This window comes from Rhinatrema bivittatum, chromosome 3 (assembly GCF_901001135.1).
Source record: "Rhinatrema bivittatum chromosome 3, aRhiBiv1.1, whole genome shotgun sequence".
NCBI lineage: Eukaryota > Metazoa > Chordata > Amphibia > Gymnophiona > Rhinatrematidae > Rhinatrema > Rhinatrema bivittatum.
Window position 1 is genome coordinate 53287388 of NC_042617.1, and position 16926 is coordinate 53304313.

The 16926-nt window shown below is 48.9% G+C and overlaps 1 protein-coding gene across 1 annotated transcript in view; it reads left to right on the forward strand.

Moving 5' to 3' along the window:
- The window catches only part of PACC1 (proton activated chloride channel 1), a 90660-nt gene that overhangs the window by 24079 nt on the left and 49655 nt on the right, over window positions 1-16926 (forward strand). The window contains exons 3-4 of the mRNA XM_029593243.1: window positions 3609-3818; window positions 11233-11387. Of these exons, the coding sequence (XP_029449103.1) occupies window positions 3609-3818; window positions 11233-11387 (365 nt within the window). The remainder of the gene's footprint in view (window positions 1-3608; window positions 3819-11232; window positions 11388-16926) is intronic.

A 16926-nucleotide genomic window follows, 5' to 3' on the forward strand; every position in this document is an offset into this window, starting at 1 on the left:
TTTGAATCACAATCTCAGACTGAGCTTTCTTGGTGCATCTCTGCTATTTATGAGATAGTTCAGAGGTAGAAACTCCCTCTGTAATCAGATCTCAGCCTGACCTGTAGGAGTTTAAGTGATTGATAAAATCTACCTCTCTTAGGGGTAGATTTTTTTAAAAAGCGAGATCACGTACTTTTGTTTGCGCAGCAGGCGCAAACAAAAGTACGCTGGATTTTATAAGAATCGTGCATAGCCACACGTATCCTCTAAAATCCTGGATCGGCGCGCGCAAGGCTGCCGATTTTGGGCAGCCTGCGTGCGCCGAGCCGCACAGCCTGCCTCCGTTCCCTCCGAGGCCGCTCTGAAATCGGAGCGGCCTCGGAGGGAACTTTCTTTCGCTCTCCCCTCCCCTTCCCCTCCCTAACCCCCCCTCCCCCCCGGCCCTATCTAAACCCCCCCCCCTTACCTTTGTCCCTAGATTTACGCCTGCGAGAAGCAGATGTAAATCTACGTGCGCCAGCGGACTGCTGGCGCACCGTCATCTGACCCGGGGACTGGTCCGGAGGCCTCGACCACGCCCCCGGGCCGGCGCCACGCCCCCAAAACGCAGCGTCGTTAGGCCCCGCCCCCGACACGCCTCCTTCCAAAAACCCTGGGACTTATGCACGTCCTGGGGCTCTGCGTGTGCCGGCGGCCTATGCAAAATAGGCGCGCCGGCGCGCGAGGGCCCTGCTCGCGTAAATCCGGGCGGATTTACGCAAGCAGGGCTTTTAAAATCCACCCGTTAATGTTGCTATCATGCTCTTAGGCGTTTCTGGTTGTTTTCTGGGAACCATTCCCCTTCCCCTTGGTAGCACTAACATCGTCCCATTGATTTTCTATGGACAGCGTCTAGCCGAGCTCAGGAAATGTCACAGCTGCTGACTTCCTGTTTAGCTCCTGTAGTGCGTCCCCTCCTCCTTCCCTCTATGGCAGGGGTGGGCAATTTTGGACCTCAAGAGCAGCAAACAAGTTGGGTTTTCAGGATATCCTTAATGAATATAAATGAAATAGATTTGCATTTAGCTGAGGCAGAGTGCATGCATATTTCTCTCATGCATAATCATTAGGGACAGCCCCCCCCCCCTCCCCTCTCCCCTCTCCCCCCACCACACCCCCCCCCCCCCCGCAATGGATATTTCATCCTAGCTGTCTTGAGTTTTCTTGGTTGCCTGGGTTTGTCTGTAGTATTATGGTGTTGTGAACCAGGGCATGTTACATACATTGTAATGGGAAGGGAACAAATAGAGCTAAACCTATAAGGAGATGGTGAAGAGATGAGCCAAATGATTGCTGGCAGGGTTAAAAGGTGAAGTGAAAGAGGCTATTTTAGCCAAAAGAACTTCCTTCAAATATTGGAAGAAGGTTCCATCTGAAGAAAATGGGAAAAAGCGTAAGCATTGGCAGGTTAAATGTAAAACATTGATAACACCGGCTATGAGAGAATTTGAAAATAAGTTGGCTGTAGAGGCAACAACTCATAATAAAATCTTTTTAAAATATATCTGAAGCAAGAAGCCCATGAGGGAGTCGGTTGGATCATGAGATCATCGAGGGGTTAAAGGGGCACTTAGGGAAGATAAGGCCATCGCGGAAAGACTAAATTAATTCTTTGCTTCAGTGTTTACTGAAGAGGATGTTGGGGAGATGCCTGTTCTGGAGACTATTTTCAGAGGTGATGATTTGTATGAATTGAACCAAATCATTGTGAAGCTAGAAGATTGAAGGCCAGATTGAAAAAGAGTAGCAAATCACCCGGACTCGATGTAATGCATCCCAGGGTTCTGAAAGAACTCAAAAATGAAATTTCACACCTATTACTAGTAATTGGTAACCTGTCATTAAAATCGTCTATTATACTTGAGGACTGGAGGGTGGCCAATGTAACACTGATATTTAAAAATGGCTCCAGGGGTGATCTGGGAAACTATAAACCAGTGAACCTGACTTCAGTGCTGGAAAAAATAATGGAAACTATTCTAAAGTTCAAAATCACAGAACATGTAGATACACAAGATTTAATGGGACACAGCCAGCATGGATTTTCCCAAGGGAAGTCTCACAAACCCGCTATAGTTTTTTGAAGGGGTTAATAAACATGTGGATAAAGGTGAACCGGTAGATGTAGTGTATTTGGATTTTCAGAAGGCGTTTGACAAAGTCCCTCATGAGAGGCTTTTAAGAAAACTAAAAAGTCATGGGATAGGAGGTGATATCCTTCTTTGGATTGCAAACTGGCTAAACGACAGGATACAGAGAGTAGGATTAAATGGTCAATTTTCTCAGTGGAAAAGGGTAAACATGGAGTGCCTCAGGGATCTGTACATGGACTAGTGCTTTTTAATATATTTATAAATGATCTGGAAAGGGGTACCTGAGTGAGGTGATCCAATTTGCAGATGACCAAAATTATTCACAGTAGTTAAATCACAAGCAGATTGTGATAAATTGCAGGAGGACCTTGTGAGACTGGAAGATTAAGCATCCAAATGGTAGATGACATTTAACATGGACAAGTGCAAAGTAATGCATATAGGGAAAAATAACCCATGTTGTAGTTACATGATGTTAGGTTTGATATTAGGAGTTACCACCCAGGAAAAAGATCTAGACAACATAGTGGATAATACATTGAAATCATCGACTCAGTGTGCTGCATCAGTCAAAAAAGTAAATAGAATATTAGGAATTATTAGGAAGGCAATGGTGAATAAAATGGCGGATGTCATAATGCCTCTATATTGCTCCCATGGTTAAGACCACACCTTGAGTACTGTGTGCAATTCTGGTCGCCGCATCTCAAAAAAGATATAGTTGCACTGGAGAAGGTACAGAGAAGGGCAACCAAAATGATAAAGGGGCTGGAACAGCTCCCCTATGAGGAAAGGCTGAAGCAGTTAGTGCTTTTCTGCTTGGAGAAGAGACAGCTAAGGGAGGGGGTGAGGGGGATATGATAGAAGTCTATAAAAACATGTTAGGACTGTCAGACTAAGTAAGTAGTAAATAAGTTAGCAAGTAGCACATTTAAAACAAATCGGAGAAAAATTCTTTTTCACTTAATGCACAATTAAGCTCTGGAATTCATTGCCAGAGGATGTGGTAAAGGCATTCAGTGTAGCTGAGTTTAAAAAATTTTTGGATAAGTTTCATAAACTGCTGTTAGTCATGTTGACTTAGGGAATAGCCACTGCTTATTACTGGCATGAGTAGCATGGGATCTATTTAATATTTGGGTACTTGCCAGGTACTTGTAACCTGGATTGGCCACTGTTGGAAACAGGATGGTGGGGTTGATGGACCCTCAGTCTGACCCAGTAAGGCATGTTCTTATGAGCATGCCAGCTTGAAATGCCCTTGCCATGGCCCTTTGCTAGAGAGGGCATTGTAGCTTGCTACAGGCATAGGCGACTCACGGCTCCAGTAGCTATGCAACAGTAGCTTCTATCATCCCTGTGCCAGTTATTCTGAAAGAGATCCGTGGCCTCGTTTGTGTGATGAGAGGCTTCATTTTATACTGTAGCATAAAGTTATTTTAAATTAAAAAAAAGAAAAAGAAAGAGCTGCATTGAAATCTGTTTTGCTCCTAGGCTGTGAATCTGGAAGGGGTAGCCCCTCACTCCGTTTCAGCCGGACATGCCTGAAGAACGTGTTTTCGGTCATTCTGATCTTCATTTATCTGCTGCTCATGGCTGTCGCCTTCTTCCTCGTGTATCAAACCATCACTGACTTCCAGGAGAAGCTCAAACATCCAGTGATGTCCGTCTCTTACAAGGAGGTGCTCGTATACGATGCCCCAGGTCAGTCTGGAAACGGGCGCCAGGGTTTGTGGGTGACCAGCCACTGACTGCATGGAATAATAGAAGGCAGCCGTCCTCATGCTTGCTCGCTCGGCAGTGCTGGTTACAGCAGTTGGTAGAAATGCTTGAAACTGGGGTTTTATGTCTGAAGGGTGGAGGGGAGGAGATTAGCAAAAGACTGTCTTCTGTCTCTTGGTTGTGGGGGTATTTATGGTTTTCTGCATATTATAGTTTCTGTTTTCTCACAGGTTCTTTCCTGCTATTTTAATGTCAAATTTTCTGTCATACCAAAAAGTACGGTCCGTGTGGCATTCTCTCACACTAAAAGAAAAAGTTTTTGTATTTCTGACAGAATGCAACAACAGAGCTTGGTGACGCTGTCACCGTTTGTGTTCAGTCTCCTGTGGCTTCAACATGCAGCCGCACGATTTCATTCTGGCTGAAGTAGATTACGTGAAGCCTGAAGATTTGCATGCAGTTTGCATGTATCTTTTCTAGGCAACGAGGAATCGCTTTTTATTCCTGGCTCAGGTCTTTCGCTCCCCAGGTTGGTTGGGGATGTGGCAGATTTACAGCCCCGGGGGGTTTCATAGTCATTATGCAACAGTGACATCTAGTGGCCGGATTTAGGGCCCATGATTACAGGGCTCTGAAAAGCCGTGGACCACCACTGCAATAACTGAGTGGGATATAAAATTTGGGGGGGGTAATTGTGAATGAAGGTTTGTGTCGGCAGATTTCAGCCATGGTTCTAACCACGCTCAAAGGTGTAGGAGAAAATTGCCTGGTGAAAGAAGAAATGTACCCCCCCCCCCCACCTCCTCCAACCCCAGCAGCAATAAGCTGTGAGGCAGGGATGAGAGGAAGACAAAATAATGGTATCCTCGGGGGCAGACCTGTTCACCCCATGCTCACCACCCCCCGCTCTGACTCTGGCTCCCACACTGGATTTTCTCAGGATTTGCTGTCCGTGCTGTTGGTGGCCAGTGGGGCCCTCTGAGGTCCTGCAGATCACTACCTGCCATTGACTTGAAGGGCACGGGAGAGCTCCAACCCATCTTTTCCTCTGCCAGGCCCGCTCTAGCCATCCTGCAGTTTAAACTACGATATTAAGTCGGAGCAACTACAGGAAATCAGTATTCTCACAGGACAAGCAGGATGGTAGTTCTCACATATGGGTGACATCACAGGATGGAGCCCAATCACGGAACACTTTTGTCAAAGTTTCTAGAACTTTGACTGGTGCCTACTGGGCATGCCCAGCATGGCACTAACCCTGCAGCCAGCAGGGGTCCCTCTTCAGTCTTTTTTTTTCCGCGCGGCAGTAGCCATGCGGTTAAGGAGCTCTACAAGGATTCCTGACAGGAATTTTCCTCACGGAATTATTTAAAGTTAAATTGCCCCACAGGGGTCCCTCCGTTAATTTTTTTCAGTCCGCGGTACTCCGATAGGTTTTTACCCGTTTTCTGTCGATTACTGTTGAGTTTGGCCCTCGTGGCCTACTGGCCGTCGACCGTACCGCGGCTTAGTTTTTCTATGGCCATGGTGTCGGGGTTCCGTCGGTGTTCGGACTGTACTCGTACAATGTCCATTACAGACCTGCATAAAGTCTGTGTAATGTGTCTTGGACGAGAGCACGATGTCTTGACCTGCACCAAATGTGCCCTAATGACACCAAAAGGTCGCAAGGCCAGAATGGAGAAGATGAGACTTCTCTTCCGTGCTTAAACCCCGACTCCATCCATTGCATCGACGTCATCTGAACCGTCAACGTCGCGTCAGCATCGACCACTGACTGGTGACTGCCCGGCGTCGATCACTTCCCGGCCTTAGACACCCTCTTCTCCCCCTCAGGACCAAGGGGATCGTAAGGAGAAACATCGCCATCGGCACCGAAAGTCTCGGACCATCGAATCATGAAAACCATCGACCTCGCCATCGTCCAAGCTGCCGCCGAAGAAACCCCTTCCAGAAAAGGCACCGACCTTTTCGGCAACCGGGTCACCGAGGCAATCCTCACCCGACAGGGCATCGGGGGCCGCGACTTCACCTCTAATGGTGGTCCCTCCGGCTATGCCTCTGCCTCCTTCTTCTGTTCCGGAGCCAGGGCTGCTTGCTCCAAGTCTCCGAGAAGAATTGGACCGGATGGTTCAGGAGGCCATCGACAAGGCGATGCATCGACTCCAGGTTTCCCCGGCACCGATATCGGTACCGATAGTGGAACCGAGCACCGACCCGATTCCAGCAGCATTGGCACCGCAGCTATCGAGGATGGAAGCGCTTATTGCCACTTTTCCACGGTGGACCCTGGGTCACCGATGGCTCCGGTGCCCTCCCCGCTGACTTTATCATCGGGAGGAGAAACACCGTTCCGCATCTCTGCTTCGGGAGTTCTGCCTGAGCCATCGAGATCGATGCCGATACCTCTATCGGCCCCATCGAGCCATCCACCGATCCCATCGATGCCTGTGCCAGGGCCTTCATTACTTTCATCGGTGCCTCCAGTTATTCCTCAGATACCTTCGGAGCCTAAACCGGGACCTTCAGGTATCCAACTACCCCATCCCTCTACAGTTCCTAGAGCGACAGGTGCTGATCCTTATGATACCTGGACTGATGATTCTTCACCAGACACCGATGATTTGCCTTCACCACTTTCACCCACTGAAAGTAGAAAGCGTTCTCCTCCAGAGGACCTTTCTTTCATAAATTTTGTGAAGGACATGTCTGAATTGGTCCCTTTCCAGTTACTGACGGAACAGGACGACAGACATCAAATGATGGAGTTGCTTCAATTCCTGGACGCGCCCAAGGAAATCACCTCCATCCCCATCCATCAAGTTCTTCTTGACCTTCTCAAAAAGAACTGGGAACATCCTGGCTCCATTGCACCAGTCCACAGGAAAACTGACTCTACCTATTTGGTACAGTCAGCTCCAGGTTTTCAAAAGCCTCAGTTGGATCACCAGTCTGTGGTGGTTGAATCTGCACAAAAGAAAGCAAAAAGGTCGAAAACTCATACCTCCTTTCCCCCTGGCAAGGAACAGAAGTTTTTGGATACCATTGGTCGCCGAGTCTTTCAAGGATAAATGCTGATCCTCCGAATTGCTGTTTACCAACTATATATGACCCAATATAATAGGGTCATTTTTAAGCAACTACAAGACTTGACAACCTCCATGCCTCAGTCACTTCCAGAAAACTTCCACAACCTACTTAATAAGGGTTTGGAGGCAGGCAAACATGAGATTAGATCATGTTACGATATCTTTGACACTGCAACCAGAGTGTCTGCAGCCGCTGTTTCAGCAAGACGATGGGCTTGGCTCAAGTCTTCAGACCTTCGTCCGGAAGTGCAAGAACGTTTGTCTGACCTCTCTTTGGCGAGTAGATTCAAAAGAAGTGGCTGAACTAAAGGACCATCATGAGACTCTCAGAGAGCTCTCCCTGATTCCTTCAGATTATCCTTCTAAACAGCCTTTTTATAGACTAAAGAAGTCCTACCCGCCAGCAGCCAGATGCTGGTCTGCGAGACCATTCCTCAGATCACAGTCTCGTCAAACCCGAAAGCAAAAGCCACAGACAGCCCCCCAACCGGGCCCTGCTTCTGGTTTTTGACTCTCGCATAGAGAGCAGCAGCCAGATTCCATTACCAAATGTCCCAGTGGGAGGCCGCTTGTGCCATTTCAACAACATATGGCAATCAATCACCTCGGACCACTGGGTCCTAGCAATAATTGCTCAAGGCTATCATCTCAATTTTCTCTCCATTCCTCTGGATTCCCCACCTCTAATGACGTGGAAAACATCTGACCATTCATTGCTCCTGGAGCAGGAGGCCTGCCTCCTACTCCAGTCCAGAGCAATAGAACCAGTACCATTGCCTCAGCAAGGCCTCAGGTTCTATTCCTGGTACTTTCTAATCCCCAAAAGATCGGGAGGCGTTCGTCCAATTTTGGACCTACGAGCCCTCAACAAGTACCTTCAGAGAGAAAAGTTCAAGATGGTAACCTTAGGCTCCCTGCTTCCTCTTCTTCAAAGAGGAGACTGGCTCTGCTCTCTCGACTTCCAGGACGCATACACTCATATTGTGATAACTCCATCTCATCGCAAATTCCTGAGGTTTCTCGTAGGCCCCAAGTACTATCAATACCAAGTGCTTCCATTCGGCCTAGCATCTGCACCATGAGTCTTTACAAAATGCCTTGTCGTGGTTGCCGCCTTCCTCAGGACTCAAAGTGTTCATGTCTACCCCTATCTGGATGACTGGTTAATCAGGGCTCCGACTCAGCAATCCGCTCTGTCATCCCTACATCTCACCTTAAACACTCTACTTTCACTAGGATTTCTAGTCAACTACGACAAATCATCCTTAGTCCCATCTCAAATCTTATCGTTCATTGGGGCAGACTTGGACACCTTACAGGCAAAGGCTTTCCTGCCTCGACAACGAGCCCTCACTCTCGTGTCTCTTGCGCATCAGCTGCAGTCTCAATGCTCGACGACTGTTCATCATTTTCTCATCCTTCTAGGACACATGGCGTCCTCAGTTCAGGTCACACCGATGGCCCGCCTGGCCATGAGAATCATGCAGTGAACTCTAAGGTCGCAATGGATACAGTCTCTTCAGCCCCTGTCGACCATTGTCCGCGTCACCGACTCACTCAGTCTGTCTCTCGCCTGGTGGACGAATCACATCAATCTTCTACAGGGCTTGCTCTTTCAGGCGCCAAACCCTCAAATAACTCTAACCACCGATGCTTCCAACTTCGGGTGGGGAGCCCATGTGGCCGATCTCCAGACACAAGGTTCCTGGTCTCCAGAGGAAGCCAAACACCAAATAAATTTCCTGGAGTTACGAGCAATTCGATACGCTCTCAGAGTATTTCAGGATCGCCTGTCCAATCTTGTCATCCTGATCCAGACGGACAACCAGGTGGCCATGTGGTACATCAACAAGCAGGGAGGGACAGGATCCTACCTTCTGTGTCAGGAAGCTGCACAGATATGGGTGGAGGCCCTCTCCCACTCAATGTACCTCAGGGCCACCTATTTGCCAGGAGTGGACAACTTGTTGGCAGACAAGTTGAGTCACAACTTTCAACCGCACTAGTGGTCTCTAAACCCCTCAGTAGCGAACTCCATCTTCCAATAATGGGGTTATCCTCAAATAGACCTCTTTGTGGAACCCCAGAATCGCAAAGTAGGCAATTTCTGCTCTCTCATTCGCAGCCAACATTATCCACCAAGCGACGCGTTTTCCCTATCATGGTCAACCGCTCTCCTATACGCAATCCCTCCACTTCCACTTCTCTCGAAGACTCTCATGAAGTTACGTCAGGGCAAGGGAACCATGATCCTGATAGCACCCCACTGGCCCCGCCAAGTGTGGTTTCTAATTCTTCAGGATCTTTCCATTCGCAGGCACATTCCTCTGGGAACAGACCTGCTTCTAATCACTCAAAACGACAGGTGCCTTCGCCACCCCAATCTTCAGGCCCTGTCCCTGACAGCATGGATGTTGAAAGGTTAATCCTTCAGCTGCTTAACTTTTCTGATCCAGTCTCCCATGTCTTGATTGCTTCACGGAAGCCTCCATGAGAAAATCGTATTCCTACAAATGGAACAGGTTCACGTCATGGTGCTCTCCTCAGGCCCTTGATCCCTTTACCTGTCCAATCCCGAAGTTTCTAGACTACCTCTGGCACTTGTCAGAGTCAGGTCTTAAAACTTCCTCCATTAGAATGCATGTCCGTGCGGTAGCTGCCTTCCATAAAGGTATCGGGAATGTCCCTATCTCAGTACAACCCCTTGTTACACGATTTCTGAAAGGCTTGCTTCACCTCAAGCCTCCACTGCGTCCTCCGGCCCCTTCTTGGGACCTCAACCTGGTTTTGGGTCAGCTCATGAAACCACCATTTGAGCCTCTCCAATCCTGTGAACTTCGCTTTCTCACATGGAAAGTGATTTTCCTTTTGGCAATTACTTCGGCTCGCAGAGTTAGTGAGTTACAGGCCCTAGTTACCTATCCGCCTTACACTAAACTTCTGCAAGACCGGGCGGTACTTCGCACTCACCCTAAATTCTTACCTAAGGTAGTATCAGAGTTTCATCTCAATCAGTCCATCATACTACCTACCTTCTTTCCCAGGCCCCATTCCAATCCAGGAGAGCAGGCTCTGCATACTCTTGACTGCAAACGGGCTCTAGCGTTCTACCTAGACTGTACAGCTGCCTACAGGAAGAGCACTCAATTATTTGTGTCTTTCCATCCTAACAAATTGGGGCAGCCTGTGGGTAAGCAGACTCTCTCCTCCTGGCTAGCGGACTGCATATCCTTTTGCTATCAGCAAGCGAGCATTCCACTCCAAGACCGATTTAAAGCACACTCTGTAAGGGCCATGGCGACTTCAGTAGCACACCTACAATCGGTGCCGCTTCCTGACATTTGCAGGGCTGCCACCTGGAGTTCTCTCCATACTTTTACAGCCCACTATTGCTTAGACAAAGCCGGAAGACAAGATTCCATCTTCAGCCAGTCTGTCTTGCGTAACCTATTTACAACGTGACGTACCAACACCCTTCCGCCTGCCCGGTGGGGTTCAGGATGCCCTCTACCAAATTCCGCCCCAGTTGTTGTGCCTGTTGCACGCCTTTGGCTACATTTGGTGCATGTTTGGACATCCTCAGCTCGGTACTCACCCATATGTGAGGACTACCATCCTGCTTGTCCTGTGAGAAAGCAAATGTTGCTTACCTGTAACAGGTGTTCTCACAGGACAGCAGGATGTTAGTCCTCACGAAACCCGCCCGCCGCCCCACGATGTTGGGTTCGTTTTATTATTTTATTTTTCGGCACTACCTGTAGCTTTTAAATAAGACTGAAGAGGGACCCCTGCTGGCTGCAGGGTTAGTGCCATGCTGGGCATGCCTAGTAGGGGCCAGTCAAAGTTCTAGAAACTTTGACAAAAGTGTTCCATGATTGGTCTCCATCCTGTGATGTCACTCATATGTGAGGACTAACATCCTGCTGTCCTGTGAGAACACCTGTTACAGGTAAGCAACATTTGCTTTTTCTGTTTTGCATCCGGGGTTATTGACACGCGTCCAATCGCGTGTGGCCGGCACATGGTATTGCATTGGCCTGATAGACTACTGCATTTATTTATTTATTTAAAAAAATTTATTCTGTTGATCTACAAATGTCAGTGAAGAACAAAACCATATACAGCATGTAATAAAACACAAACCATAACTTGAACAATACATAAAATGATTCAGTCCAGAGAATCATCAAAATACTGCATGAGTTTCTGTGATGGAATTTAGAAACAGGATGTCTGAGCCCCTGCATTGCTGTGTTTACACTGAATAGATACTAAGTGTTCCCCGCTTGTGTGTTTCCCCCTCACAGGGATTGCACTTTACCCAGGCAAAGCCCAGCTGTTGAGCTGCAAACATCACTTCTACGATCACATTCCACCTTTAAAAGACCCGGGCCAGCAAGGAGAAATCGAGTGCACCACTGAGAGGATCAACTATACAGACCCTTTCACAAACCAGTCCACGGTAATCTCATTATAATCTCATTATAGCTGAGTCCTGCTCTGGAGTCAAGAGACCTGTTAATGACCTTTCTGTTTTAAAGCAGGCTTCTGAAGGTAAAAGTCACTGTTACATATAAAACACTTGCCTGCATGAGGCAGTTATGTGACTGCCAGCTCCAGTCTGAACTCTTGTTTTTTTTTTTTTTTCCCCAACATATTCACCATGGAGTGAATGTTCAAAGGAGTTATGTGCGTAAAAGTAGCATGTATCTTAATTTTCAAAAGCCCATTTACGCATGTAAAATCTTTTGACGATTCCGCCTTATCGAGTGAGTTACGCGGGTATAAAGTTGCAATTTTCAAAACCTTTTTATCTGCGTAAAACATTTTGAAAAATACTTCTCCGAGGACAAGCAGTATGGTAGTCCTCATACATGGGTGATATCAGATGGAGCCCGATGCGGAAAACTTAGTCAAAGTTTCTAGAAACTTTGACTAGGAACACTGAGCATGCCCAGCGTGCCCTATACCATGCATCCATGCAGGGTCCCACTTCAGTCTCTCTTTTTTTTTTTTCCCGTAGAGCTGTAAGCCTTGCAGTTTGATTGAGCTCTAAAACTATTGGTTTTCTGCCTCATGGAAAACTTCGTTTTTGTGGTTTTTTTGCTCTCTCTTCGGTCCGTCACTGGGTCCCTCTCGGTGCCTCCTTGCAGTGCCCCCAGTCAGGGTTTTCGACGTTTGGTTAAGTTTCCTTTGGCAGTTGGTTCCGCCTGTGGTGGCAGTTCCTTTGTGCCCATCTTCCATCGACGCCCGCCGCCATTGTTCCATGTTTGTTCATATTTGTTTCGCCCCGTCGTGGCCATGTCTGGCTTCCGCCAATGCACCCAATCCCTGAGGACCATGTCGATCACTGATCCTCATGAGGTTTGCATCCTCTGCCTGGGGGCATCGCATGTCGTCCAGGGTTGCCGCTTGTGCGCCCAGATGACCCTGAAGGGATGTCTGCTTCGACGCAACAAGATGGACAACCGCTTTGGGTTGAAGACATCTGAGCCAATAAGCATTGGAGGCATCAGCATCAGAGGACCTCTGAGCTGCACCGCTGGACACCATGCCATCGACATCAGCGATGTCAGTTGGTTTCGTCAGGATTACCGGTGGATAGGGGCGCCAGAGACCAACTGTTGTCAATCTCCTCTGGGCCGAGGACTTTGGGTTCATCGTCCTTGACCTTGGCACCAGGGAAAGACCAGGTCAAGCATCGTGGTAAGACCAAGAAGCATCAACATCGATCCATGTCGATGCACAGTGCTGGGCATGGAGACACACCAGCTTTTGCCTTGATGCCCCAGAAGAAACCCCCGTGGCAGGGACCGCCAAACCTACAACATTGCCTGGGGTCTGTGACGGTCTCCACCAGTCCTGGTGCCAGTCGCCAATCCCTCGTGGGTCTGAGGAAGATCTGGCCAGCCCTCATTCCTCCCAATCATGTTGGCATTGGCAATGTTTGAGGAGGAGCTGGAACATTGTGTCCAGCTAGCAGTGAAGTGGGTGCTGCAGGACTTTGGTCCCATGGAACCAACAGCACCGGAGCTGTCACCCATACTTGTACCACTTCTGGAGAAGCTCAGTGTACTCATTGATGCCTTAGCGACCCAGCTGGCATCTGTTCTCGGCAGGGCACCAAGGCCTCCCCATACCAATACGGTGGTTGTCGCCGCTTCCTTCTCCGAGGAAGCTCTGCTGAGGCCAGCAGAGATGCTGAGGCTGGTAGTTCCCATCCAGTTCCATCGGTGCCTGCACCTCTGGAAGTCGGCCAAGCACCTAGGGCCCCATCCCCTGTGGTATATAGTGAGGATGAGGATCCCTATACATCTGGGGGATGATCAGACAGAATCCTCCGAGGATTCGGATGGTCTCCCGTCAGAACCTTCTCCTCCAGAGGAGCAAAGGAAGTCCCTGCCTGAAGATTTAACCTTCGCAGGGTTTGTCAGGGTGATGGCAGAGGCCATCCCATTCCAGCTTTTGACTGAAGAAGACGCCAGGCACAAAATGCTTATGGATTTTCCTAAGGAGATCGTGGCGGTCTTGGTACACAAGATCCTTGTGGACTTGTTGCTGAGGATTTGGGAATACCCCCTCACAGTGCCTCCCATGAATAAGAAGTCAGATGGGGTTTACCTCGTCCAAAAGGCTGCCGGATTTGATTAGTATTGGCTGCCCCACCAGTCAGTGGTGGTTGAATCCACCCTCAAGGGGGCCAAGTGCACTTGGACCCATTCCTTGGCGCCCCTGGGGAAGGACCACAGAGCGTTGGACGCTCTTGGGAGGAAGGTGTTCCAAGGCACCATGCTTATTTCCTACATCGCTGCCTTCCAGCTCTACATGAGCCAATACTCGCAGGACATCTGGAAGCAAATGCAGGAAGTGGCTGAGCAAAACACCCTTATGTTGCTGATGCACAAGAGTTTGGAGTGTGGAAAACACAAGGTCCATGCGACCTATGATATTTTTGAAACGGCATCGAGAGTCTCTGCAGTGGGAATCGGCGCCTGCAGGCTGGCATGGCTGCAGGCCTCATATCTTAGACCAGAGGTACAGGAACGTAACTGTGCACTGTGCAGTGCTGTGCACTGGAGAGAATCTCTTCAGAGATAGAGTGAAGGATGCTATGGCCAAACTCCAAGACCATCATGAAACCTTCCAACAACTCTCCACCAGCACTCCATACCAATCCTCCTCATCCAGGAGGCCGTTGAGGAAGGAGCCTAGGAAGTCTTTCTTTCACCAAAGGAAGTACTCTGCCTCCACAATCCCATACACACCATCAGAGCTCCCGCTGCCTTTCCAGGCAGCAGAGAGCTCCCAAGCGCAGCCAGCTTCTCAGTCAACTCCGGGAATGATATTTTGACTGGGCCATAGGGAGTGTAAGCTAGTTGCCTGTACCCGGAATGATGGACCCTTCAGTCGGAGGCAGGCCGCAGTTCTTTGTGAACCGGTGGTCCAGTGTAATCTTGGCCCATTGGGTTTTGTCCATTGTCCACCAGGGGTATCAATTAAAGCTACTGGGTATCCTGCCAAATTGCCCTCCGTGCCCATTTTGGGGGCCAGTTGCACATCAGGAGTTGCTACAAATGGAACTCTCCTCCCTCTTAACGGCCAGAGCAGTCGAGCCCTTACCACTAGGGCAAAGAGGGTGGGGATTCTTCTCCAGGTTCTTCCTGATTCCAAAGATAACAGGAAGACTCCATCCCATCCTAGACCTGAGGGCCATGAACAAGTTTCTAAAAAAAAAAAAGAAAAGTTCAAGATAATTTCCCTGGGCTCCTTTATCCCCCTTTTGCAAAAAGGGGACTGGCCATGCTCCCTTGACCTAAAGGATGCATATACCCATATCGAGATCTTCCCCGGTCACAGGAAGTATATCCAATTTGTGATGGGGAAACAGCACTTCCAGTATCAGTTGTTGCCGTTCAGGTTTGCATCCGCCTCACAGGTCTTCACAAAATGCCTAGCCATGGTGATGGTGCACCTCCGCAGACTGGGAGTGCATGTTTTCCTGTATCTGGATGATTGGCTGGTCAAGAGCATGTCTTTGGCAGGGGCCATCTGGTCTGTGCGCTTGTCCACTCAGGTGTTGGAGTCTCTGGGGTTCGTTCTCAGCTACTCAAAGTTCCATCTCAGTCTGTCAGCTCAGTTGGACTTCATTGTAGTCCTTCTAGACACGCTCAAGCCAGTGACTTTCTGCCACGCCAGAGGGCTATCGCTCTGGTGACCATTGTGACAGAGGTGCAACAGAGCCAGCAGGTATCAGCTTGGAACATATTGAGGCTGTTGGGTCACATGGCCACAACCATCCATGTCACTCTCTTGGCATACATGAGCAGAGCCCAATGGACCCTGAGGTCGCAGTGGTGCCGAGCCACGCAGAGCCTCCAGGATTGCATCCAAGTCACCCTATCTCTCGGGGACTCTTTGTCCTGGTGACGGGTATTTTCCAGTCTGGAACGGGCGATTTCATTTCGGAGTCTCCCTACTCAAATTGTGCTAACCATGGATGCATCTTCCCTGGTGTGGGGAGCTCATGTAGCTGGGCTCGGCACCTAGGAACTGTGGTCCGCTCAGGAACGTTCTTTTTAAATCAACTTTCTGGAGCTTCGGGCAATCAGGTACACGCTATGGATTCAGAGAATGGTTGACCAACAAAATTATCCTGATTCAGACAGACAACCAAGTAGCCATGTGGAATGTCAACAAGCAGGGAGGCACAGGATCCTACCTCCTGTGTCAGGAAGCAGTCCAGATCTTGTCCTGAGCCCTGGCCCATGGGATGGTGCTCGTGGCCATGTAGCTGGCTGGAACAGAGAACGTGATAGTGGACAGGCTGAGTTGAGCCTTCAGACCCCATGGTAGCGAATTGGATTTTCTGCCTCTGGGGGAGCCCAGATATAGATCTGTTCGCGTCCCCTGCAACCGGAAGGTGTCTTGGTTCTGCTGCCTGTCCAGGTCCAACAGCAAATGAGCCTTGAACGCCCTTGCCCGTCATTAGTGGTGAAGACTCTCTTGAAGCTTCGTGAGGACAGAGGGACTATGATCCTCATAGCCTCTCGTTGACCGAGACAGGTCAGGTTTCCACTCCTGCAGGAGTTGTCCCTCCGGAAGCCAATCAGTCTATCGACTTCCCCAGATCTCATCACGCAAAATCAGGGCTGGCTACAGCATCCCAATCTCCAGGCCCTATTGTTCACAGCCTGGATGTTGGGAGGTTAATCCTGCAGCCATTTGATCTTTTTGAGGATGTGTGTCGGGTCCTGGTGGCTTCCAGAAAGTCCTATGGACTGAATTGGAGGAGGTTTTCCCTGTGGTGTGAGCAGAAGGCCCTAGATCCATTCTTCTGCTCCAGACAGAAAATAATTCACTGCCTTCTACGCTGATCAGAGACTGGCTTAAAAACCAACTCCGTCAGAGTGCATCTTAATGCGATTGGCACATACCACCATAGTGTACATGGTATGCCTATCTCTGTACAGTCTATAGTTGTACGTTTTAATGCGGGGCTTGCTTCAGTTGAAGCCTCCCCTAAGGCCTTCTGCTGTGTCTTAGGACCTCAACATAGTGTTGGCTCAGCTGATGAACGCTCCTTTTGAACTGCTGTGCACCTGTGACCTGAAGTACCCGACCTGGAAGGTCATATTTTTGGTGACGGTCACTTCAGCGCCCAGGGTCAGCGAGCTCTGGGCTTTAGTGACTTATCCTCCTTATACTAAATTTTATCATGACAGGGTGGTCTTGCGTACGTACCCTAAATTCCTGCTTAAGGTGGTGATGGATTTCCATCTTAAGCAGTCAATTGTCCTGCCAATTTTCTTTCCCAGGCCCCATTCGCACCAAGATGATTGAACAGTACACAGTTTGGACTGCAAACGAGCCTTAGCCTTCTACCTGGAGTGGACTGAAGCCCATAAATAGTCCATCCAACTTTTTATTTCTTTTGACAGGAATAGGTTGGGCATTGCCATTGCCAAACAGGCAATATCCAGTTGGCTAACAGATTGCATCTC